The sequence below is a fragment of the Myotis davidii genome, unplaced genomic scaffold (genome assembly GCF_000327345.1).
Source record: "Myotis davidii unplaced genomic scaffold, ASM32734v1 scaffold174, whole genome shotgun sequence".
NCBI classification, from domain to species: domain Eukaryota; kingdom Metazoa; phylum Chordata; class Mammalia; order Chiroptera; family Vespertilionidae; genus Myotis; species Myotis davidii.
Window position 1 is genome coordinate 752,026 of NW_006289087.1, and position 10,235 is coordinate 762,260.

The window sequence follows — 10,235 nt, forward strand, 5'->3', positions numbered from 1 at the left end:
TGTAGGTTTTGTTGATGGCCGGCAGCAGGACGCGGGGGGACAGAGTGGTGGCCAGTGTCTTTTTCAGAGACGCGAGACGGACATTCGCCTGGGAGGCTGCACCCATTTCACTCGTGATTTTCTCCAAATGAATCACCTACGGAAACAAAGACAGCGATCGAGGCCTCTGTGGACTCAGTGAGAGCCTCTGCAGAGTCGCGGCGATGACTCGGGAAGCCAGCCCAGATGCTAGTGGCTGGGAAGGCTCGGTACCCGTTTGCCAGAGCGTTCCCTTCCCAGCCAACCCTGACCGTCTGCAGATGCAAATGGACGGGTGCCTCTTTCCCAGCGGGAGTTGGGGACCTGGGTGAGTGGTCCGAGCACTCAGACTCGCAGTGTTCTCAGGACAGGAACCCAGCGCCATGAGACCCTGAGCTCCTTGCTAGCAAACTTGGCAGGCTCCTCGGAGGAGAGGCCCCTTCTGTACATTTCAAGAGCTGCTTAAACCATTCGCATCAAGGAAGTTATAAATGGCAAACGATCGAGAGAACAGAACAGGGGCGGGGCCATTCTTGGGCATTTTCAGTTGGAAATGCCACCGGCCCACCGTTTGCAGCAAGCTCTGCACTGCACTGCAGGAGACCTCCAACAGGAGAGCCGGACGCACCGGTCCTACAGGAAGTAATAAAGGCAGCTCTGCCAGCTCAACGCCAAACCTCTCAGGGGAAAAAAGAGCAATAAACTACATTCTGCCCAATGAAGAGACCAGCCTCATGGCAAAATGACACCTTCTCAATGTCAGGGCTAAGCAAGAGGCACGATGACATGGGAGAGAAGGCACACATTTAGGAATCACAAAGCCCTTCTTTTCAGAAATAATCTTCCTGCCAAACAGAAGTTAAAAACAAACAAGATGATTAAGTGTGTGACTTTCCTTTTCCCCTCTACCTCACACAGCACCTGTGGTCTCAGGGCTCACCTGTGCCAGGACGCCCTCCAGGTAGGGGCTGAGGAAGTGGGGGAGAGTCTCGACCACCTTCTGCAGGGCCGCCAAGGCGCTGAGCAGGTAGACGTCGCCGGAGACCAGGTCGCTGGTGTTTTTCATTGTCGTCAGCAATGAGGGCATCAGGCTAGAAAGAAAGAACACGTTTTAGACTAACTTTAAGTGGAAACAGTAGAGAAGGGAGTATAAGTCATTATGAAAAAAATCCCACACTGGTGCCCAGATTACCCACTGTGTACGTTAGAGCCTACAAAACATCGTCTACATAGTTTCCGTGACAAAGAGCAAGACGTGTCCCGGTGCCTATAGTATTGACAGCGCTCATTTAAAAGATAACGCCTTTCCACTTAACGCTTGATTTGTGTCTGGCCCTGTGTAAAAAGCCTTCAATGCCCTGCCCCACGGAACCCCACAGGTGGGTGCGGTCTCAGCATCACAGGCAGCAAAGCCAAGTGCCTTGCAGGCTGACAGCCAGTCTGCCGGACGATGGCCCCTCTAGAGGGGCAGTACCTGTGACTTCCTAATGACAGCTGGTCAGAGGGGATCGAAAACGGGGACAAGAAACACCATAAAGGTAAGTGAGAATGGTGTGCTTTTCAGCTTGAAGGTCAATTCTTTAGCAAATTAATTTTTAAAAATCCTCACCCGAGGACATGTTTTCATTGATTTTAGAGAGAGAGGGCAGGCGGAAGGGAAAAAGAGAGAACCATCAATGTGAGAGAGAAACACTGATCAGTTGCCTCCCATGTGTGCCCTAATTGGGGATGGAACCCATAACCTTTCGCTGTATGGGACGACACTTCCCACCCGCTGCATCCCCTCGGGGCCTCACTGCACACCTGGGAAGCTGAGGGACGGCCAGGGGCCCCACGGTTACTGCTGACACTGCCCAACAGAGGCCTGAGCCACACGATCACACACAGTGACCTCCGCCAATGGACTCGCTGCTACTGAGCGATGCATGTGCTGGGAACAGTTCCTAGTTCACACGAAACATCTCCTGGTTTGCAAAGAGAGTGGATGAGAATTGTCCCCAAGCCAGTGTGGGGTCCACATCAAGCAAGAATTCTACTAGAGTTGAAATTCATTCCAAGAGCTCCAAGGACATGTATCTCTACTCCTACAGAATTAATATCCTGGTTGAAAACACGCGTGCCACGGCAGTATATCCAGATAACAGCCTACGTATGTGGACTGTACCATGAGACCCGTAAGGGAGGCACAGGCAGCTCTGACACCGCAGGGCGGTGAGTGGGTTGGACGCACTGTCACTTACGGTTTTCTTCTTCCAGGACGCCTTCTGCTGCAGCTTGTTGTTCAGAAGGTCCATCGCTTTCCGGCGGACGGACGGCAGGGGGTTGCCCAGCAGCCCACTAATCACGGGAATGAATGTTTCCGTGGGCAGCAAGGCATTGACCTAGAGAGCAGTTTACATTGGACAGAAGCAATTAGAAAAAAGGGAAGATAAACACATATCAAGACAGACTTCTATCCACTGAATACCTTCTAGGTGCCAGGCATGTTCAAGCCCATTTTCTTATTTAATTCTTAAACTAACTTTCAGGTAGGGCAATGCTGATCGTGTTTATTAAAAAAAGAAGAAGAAAAAGAACTGATGCTCAGACGAAGTGAGCTGATCAATGCCAGGGAGCAGTCACTCAGCTGGATGCGGGGCAGTGATCCTACGTCAGGACCAGCGGAGCCTCTAAGACAGTGGTTCTCAACCTTCTGGCTCTTTAAATACAGTTTCTCATGTTGTGACCCAACCATAACATTATTTTCGTTGCTACTTCATCACTGTCATGTGGCTCCTGTTGTGAATCATCATGGAAATATCTGATATGCAGGATGGTCTTAGGCGACCCCTGTGAAAGGGTCATTTGACCGCCAAAGGGGTCGCGACCCACAGGGTGAGAACCGCTGCTCTAAGAGCTCTCACACCCCACCTGACACTGTCCTCCCGCTTGTGACCCACAGGTTGAGAACAGCTGCTCTAAGCGATCTCTCACACCCCACCTGACACTGTCCTCCCGCTTCTACCTGAGTAAAGTGGAACGTCACCGTGTCCCATGACTGAATTCTGAAAGCACAGTGTTTGTAAGGCTCACGTTCACACAGTCGATAGAGAAACAACTGTCTTTCTGACAAAATTACTTCTGGTCACCACGAGGTTCTTTTGTAAGAAAAATCTGAGCTGCATTATATTAAGAGAAGTGACTGCTAAGTTTATTCTTAAAGTAAAACTACGCTGAACCATTTCACAAGGACATAAAAACAGCAACAAAGCACGTAAGATAGGGAGAGATGAAGCCCTACCTTGTCCAACATGTCGTAAGCTTTACTGAGGAGCGCTCGCCAAAACTTCCCAGTTAGCTTGTCTGCGTTTTTCTCCACTGACTGTGCAACGGCATTAATGTAGCCGAGGACCGCCTCCAGCAACCTAAACACAGGAGACGTGTGAGGATTCTGTACTATTCTTCCAGGTTTTTGATAAAAGTTTGAAATTATTTCCAAATAAAGATGGAAAAAGAAGACGTAACATACCTCTGTTCAAGGCCTTTTAAGGCCTGAGGACCACCGCTTTCAACGACCTAATTTGTAAAGAAGGCCTCGTTAGGACATTATGCGGCTGATGACAGAAACCATTTGAGGTGGGCTCTTAACTCACCTAACACTATTCAATTCAAACTTCCCAGAACAACTGGTTTCTGACATTACAATCTAATCAGGTTCGGATCACCCTCGTCATACTGTAATGACTCTATTTCCCTTACTTTATTTTCATTACAATCTATTCATTTAATTACATTCTACAGCTATTGGTAATATCTGTAAAGTACTACAAAGATTCAGAAAACTATAGCAAATCAAAACTCATTTACCTACCAATTATGGAATGCTGATCTTCCTTTAGCTCATAACCCGATTTTCAGATACCATGCGCCATGTTTTCATGACACCTGCCAAGCTCTTTTTACTAGTTTAAAAGACAGTTCCTTCGGAAAAAGCAGTCACTGTCTCTACACAGATCTGAAGAACACACACCTTTCTGATGAAGTGGCTGGAAGCCAGGAGCTGGGCCATGAAGGACACCGACAGGAACTTGAAGTGCCGCAGCTGCTTGGCCGTGTGGGCGTCCACACTGAACACCTGCAGCAGCTCCCCTGCGGCTTCGCTCGGAGGAGATGCCACTTTGGGAACGGTTTCTGCAAAAGAGCAAGAAAATCGGTGGCCGCACTCATCTTCGACCTCAATCTGCAGTGCAGATACAGAGAGGACAGGAAATGGGGTACATGTCTCAGAGAGGTACAGAACCTGTTAACCTAGTACACCCAGTTTTCCCTCTTTTAAATGAGTGAAAGCCCGGCTGGCGTGGCTCAGTGGTTGAGTGTCGGCCTATGAACCAGGAGCTCATGGTTTGATTCCCGGTCAGGGCACATGCCCGGTTTGCAGGCCCAATCCCCAGTGTGAGGTGTGCAGGATGCAGCCGATCAATGATTCTCTCTTATCATTGATGTTTCTTTCTCTCTCTCCCTCTCCCTCTCTGAAATCAATTTTTTAAAAAATGTAAAAAAATAAATTAGTGAAAGGCATGAATATATTTAACTAAGGAAGTACCCAGCAGCCCTGAGAAGAGTGTGTAAGACCAAAAGAAAAACAAAACAAAAGCAGGGCAGCTGAGACAAGCAACTGGAAGCCAAAAATACTGTACAAGGAGCCTAATTAATTTCTGAAGCCTCAGGCATTTACTTGGTGGCAACATCAAACTGAAGTCTTCAACATCTAATTCTAAGAAGTGGAAAATGTCCTAAAACTTTGTAGAATCCTATGTTCAAATGGATCCAATATAAAAGGGTTGGGGGTTCAGGGTGGGCCACTTAAAAACCACTGTCCCAGAGACTCAAACGAAGACTTCTTCCTTCGCAGGTCACCACACACAGTGCTCTAGGCCCCTGCCGCTCTGTCCGAGCCGACTGTAAGATGAGACGAGTCACTGCCTGGCCGAGCAGGGAAGACAGGCCACAGCCGGCCACACAGAAAACAGTCCCCGCAAGTCCCCAGACCCATCTTTCAAATATGCTTGGCTGTTCTGCTCTGAAAAGCATAGAACTAAGAATATGCAACACATCCAGCCAATGTCACTGGCGCGCAATAGTGGAATGTTCTCCGAGTCTCCTATACATTTCAGTGTTTCGTTACCACTGCTGCTCTTCTACACAGTCTCTGCCCACCCCTTCCTACCCCCAATCATTCAGTTCAACAGGAAGTAAGCCCCCGTTCTCTCACCTTCCTTTTCCTCCGGCAACCTCAGCAAGTACTGGAGGATATTCATCAAGCTTTGAATCTGCTCCTGGACACTAAACTCACAACAGACGGAGATCCAGAATTCAGTGTCTGCTTCCAACATGGCATCCTGCATAGAGAAGAGACGCAGGTAGTAAAATTGCACCTGTCCAACTTATGTTAATTAGTAAGCACAATAAGGGGAATGTCGTAAAAATATTTCTTAGCTACAGCGTCACCACGTTTGTTCCTCCAGTCCCACGTATCACACGGGACCGAGCTCCATACCTGAAGAGCCAGCCCAGGAGGGTCGCAAGCACACTCCAGGCGTCTGCGTGACGACTTCCGCAGAACTGAACACCCTGCTCTACTCGGATCAGGTTAGATCTGTTCCCAGACCCAGCCTCTCATCTAAAAACAGCCCTGACCGCTCAGTCCTATCCTCGTCTGCCCCAGCAGGGCTCCCCCAAACATCCTCTGCATCTTACTGATGCGGACACTCTTCCCTTTCCCAGTGAGATGCTTTCATAGCCACTTTCAAGAGACACTGTTTAATCCCTCACGGCTGTCCTCTGTTGGGCTCAGAGCAGAACCACCCGCAGGGCACCGGACCTGCACCCTCAGCGGTGCCTGCGGCTGCTGTGGGACCCAGAGCCATGGCTCCGAAACAACGTTGAAGACTGACAGGGCATCGGGAAGAGCAGTTCTGAGCCAGCACTGGCAAGTACTGCACACAGAACATCGCTGCCCACAGTTCGGCTGGAAAAGTTCACAAACCTGAGGGAAACACCCGTCCTGCATTCCACCCGCCCCACACGCTGACCTTCTCCCCGCAGGCGGCCGCCAGCGCGGTCTTCGTGATGTACTGTTCGAACAGCAGGACGAGGAGGACCCAGAGGAATCGGGCTGCACCGAGGGTGTCGACGAGCTGGACCAGGACCGGCAGGCGCCTGTGCTCTGGGACGTGTGGCAGCGCATCCACAAACACTCCCGTGATCTTCACCACGATCGCCTCCACGTTCCTCGTGACTTCCACAGAGTCTCCGCCGTCAGACTGCAGAGTGGCAAGCAGGGTCAGCAGGGCGAACAAATAACCCCCCCACAGCAGGCTTTAAGTGGGCAGGACAAGGCCTTCCTGTGTGCCCAACGCTACTGGAATAATTTTAATAATCAGAGGCCAATCAGGAAATATTCGAGAAGGATAAATTACACCCCAGGCACTATTTGGCCCTGAGGGGAATACTGAGTGTAGGATGTGAGCCCTGCCGCAAAGGAGACTCATCAGAAACAAGACACCGGGGTGAGGAGGGAACAGGAGGCACTACATGGCAGACCCCAATGCCAGGCACTGAGAGCAAGCCTGCTTTCGGACGCCCGGGGAGCTGCGGAGACCAAGCAGGGTTTGTGTTTGCTCGAGAAGAGTGGGTACGACTGAGAGCACGGAAAGGCCGCGAGCTCCTGCTGGTTCAGAATCAAGTTCAGACCATTCTTCTCTGGTATGGGTGCTCATAACAGAGCTGTTCCATAAATAAAAGAATGAACAAACCAACACCCTCTATTTCTGTCTCGATTCTCTGCCCCCCACAAATCAACCACATGACACTCTTCATACTGTGCACCTTCCCGGCTGTGCCTCTGCTCACGCTACTGACGACGCTGCCACTTCCTGGGCAAATCCTGCACTTTCCTACCAATCACCTGGTTTCTTAGGAAACTGTGGTCAGCCTGGCCCAGGTGGACTTTCCTATTCTGGACTCGTAGCACTTACCTATTCTATTGGCAAATACAATGACAAGGCAGAGTTTTTCTTAGTATATACATGTGTGTGTGTCCTGTTTCACTAATGTGCTGGAAATGGAGAATACCAATCTAATACCAAGATTCAAAGGAGACAGTGCTGATACGGTCATCCCTGGAATGGTCAGTCAACAACATAAGATACGACCAACAACAATGGAGGTAAACAGAGAACTCAAGGAGATGACCAACCTCTTTCATCTGCGAGGCCACTTTTTAGTTCAAATGGTCCATCCTTAGAGGCAGAGACTATGTCTCCCTCATCTCTGAGCGCTTAGCTCTTAGAGAGAGCTTGTACATGTCTGTGGACTTGCACAGTAAGGCTGCCACTGTAGCTCTAACGCTTCCTATCTTCATCGCCCTACACAAGGGTTATTACCAAACTGATGCAATGTCCTGAAATACACAGTAAATGTAAATTCACTTTGTCAGAATAAAGTCAAGGCACTTTCGTAGTTATACCCTTGTAGAATGCACATTTATTCATATTTTGGAAAAGACATCATTTTCAAGATTACTTCTTAGCTTCATCGTCTACAATTTAAGAGGCACTAATACCTGAGCATTTTAGAAAGGCTGGTAAAACTGTAGAAAATGACACTAGCAATGGTATAAAGACGGCTCACCTGGATAAGTGCCGGAATAACCATTTTCACTGTCTTGTTAATAACTTGAAAACTGTAAGTATCATCTAGACGCATGACGTTGGCTCCCATAAATGTAAAGATAGACATAATATTGTGTAGAACTTTATCCTGAAAGAAAAGACATTTTTCAACACTTTCTATTTTAAACAAATCAAATATCAATGATTCATTATACCTCAGCAGTAAGAGAAACAACTCAGTTTTAAAATGTGCCAAGGATTTAAAAAGACATTTCTCCAAAAGTAAACAAACATCCAACACCCATGGAAAGATGCTCAACCTCATGAGTCATTAGGGAAATGCAAAACCCACAAAACACTACTTGGCACCCACTAGCCTGTCCCGGGAAGACGGAAACACCGGGAACACCTGCGGAAGCCCCACGCCATGCATACTTACAGGAAATATCCCGGCCACAGTCCCCAGAAGTAGGAGGGCGTGGTGGTGGGTCTGAGGCATCTCCGAGACGCGGATGCACTGCACGATCAACTCCACGTTAAACTTCTCCTCGTCCAGAACGTCTGCGGTGGGGAGAGGTACACAAGCTGTAGGTGGCAGGCGTGGTCCTACCTGAGGTGGACAATCTCCCACCTCCCCCCCCAACGAAGCACACACATACCTTTTGGTATTTTGCCGCCATCTGGAGAGAGCTTTTGGCAGATGTTGAGCAAACAGCTGAGAATTAGCTGTTTGGTGTACTCCATGCTTCCCTGCTCCAGAGGCAAAGGCTCTAAGCACCTGCAGATCCGGAAGAGGACGGGGTGTGAGAGCTGAATCATGTCAGTCAGTGACAGCCCATGACCACTGTCCAGCACACATGTTCAATAAGGAATGACTAAGACGTTAACATTAAACATCAAGTCTATACACAGGCTGGAAGATTTCGAATCCTAACTTCTTTCTCATACAGGCAGGTGCTTATGTCAAATTACCTCTCCTCCCTACTGCACTTTCCATCACCCTGTGTAGAATCTTAGAACTGATTTGCCTTTCAGATGAAAAGAACACACCCACAATTCAACGGCACTCGCTATGGCTCTCTATCTAATAATTTACACCTAAAATATAGAGTGGGTGCGGCCTTATATCTTTAAATACAAGCAATGCAGCCCCGGGGACATGGCATTGAAAGGAGAAAGTGGACTGCAAGGCAGGTGGCCACCTACTACCAGGATGAAGATCAGCGTGGGCATGGCAACGGGTCCTAAACCATCCTTTTCATCTTTCTACACCAGTTCTGAACTTGCTCTACTCTACAGACCAGCGAAGCAAGAGAAAGAAGAGCGGGAAGTAAAATCAGATGAGGAGGAATGGGAATGCCCTTCTCTCCTGGACCAAAGGCAGGGCCGTTACCTCGACAGCAGGTTGAAGAGCGTTGGGATCAGGATCTGAGGGTTTTTGAGCTTCTTTTTGTGCTGCAGTAGTTCCAGGATGAGGGTCACTCTTTGCCAGTAAGAACCTCCAATGTCCTGAACAGATTCTAGGTCTTGTGATTTCCTGGGAAACAGATGTGACAAAAAGTTAGAAAAGCAAATACCATTAGTGCTAAGAATAAATACACCTGATTATGCCAAATTGAGGGTATGGGAAAATCACAAGGGTTTTGTCACATTCAAGGCCTGGAGCAGCATGCTCCCTGCAGTCACAGCTTACTTCTGCTGCATCTTCTGCCTTCTTGTTTGCTGAATTGTGCCCAAGGACTTTGTTTTATCTGGTGGCTCCAGTTCTATTCTGACTTGCTCGGCGTTGACGGAAATCTGAAACGTGAAGAAATGTTGATGCCATACCGCACGGGATAAAATTAAAGCAGTGAACGTGGACTGAAAGCGATGCAATGAACATCTCCGTTCACTTTTATGTCTGGAGCCCAGGCTAAACCCCAAAGGCAAACACCACTAACGACTCTTATGTATTCCTTTGAAAACTTCCCGTATACTGACAGCTGTGTAAAGTTGGAACGAATAAAACAAACAAACAGGAGCCTATGGCACACACGGCTCCGTACCTTAATTTGTTTCACTTAATTTGCCTTAGAAATCTGAGTAAATACACGGTAATTTCTGAGAATGCTGAGCACAGACACTAGGGCTTCCCAGGCTCTTACCCTCTGAGCATGTGACTTCCAACAACAGAGTAATTAGTGCTTATTCTGATGAATTCTGGGTCTCGGTGGACACACAAACCAACACGCAAGCTCTCAACGTCACTCCACACGCATCATTAGGTAACACTGAAGTTAGGCAGAATGGGCTGTTGCTAGGTGAACACCAGGCCACCACCCATTCCGAAAAAAAAAGGCCATTGAGCTCAATGAATAAACTTTAATCCCTAAAACATTCTTTTCATCATTCTCTTACAAATGTAAAATTGTTCACAATTTTGTCATTTAAAATGCAATACTTTTTAATGACCCATGTACATCACAGCACTTCTCTAAGACTGGATTTTGGTAATGTAGCATTCGACTTCCTAAAAGTACTGTATATGGAGGTTGCTTCAACATGGTGTTACTTGGAAGAGAACAA

At 48.1% G+C, this 10,235-nt stretch overlaps 1 protein-coding gene across 1 annotated transcript in view; it reads right to left on the reverse strand.

The window, feature by feature from the left end:
- Positions 1–10,235, reverse strand: part of HEATR1 (HEAT repeat containing 1) — a 51,838-nt gene that overhangs the window by 20,888 nt on the left and 20,715 nt on the right. The window contains 14 exon segments of the mRNA XM_006761308.2: positions 959–1,109; positions 1,822–1,882; positions 1,978–1,982; positions 2,107–2,399; positions 3,299–3,422; positions 3,527–3,573; positions 4,028–4,188; positions 5,270–5,396; positions 6,090–6,320; positions 7,690–7,818; positions 8,110–8,231; positions 8,330–8,448; positions 9,064–9,207; positions 9,364–9,467. Of these exon segments, the coding sequence (XP_006761371.1) occupies positions 959–1,109; positions 1,822–1,882; positions 1,978–1,982; positions 2,107–2,399; positions 3,299–3,422; positions 3,527–3,573; positions 4,028–4,188; positions 5,270–5,396; positions 6,090–6,320; positions 7,690–7,818; positions 8,110–8,231; positions 8,330–8,448; positions 9,064–9,207; positions 9,364–9,467 (1,818 nt within the window).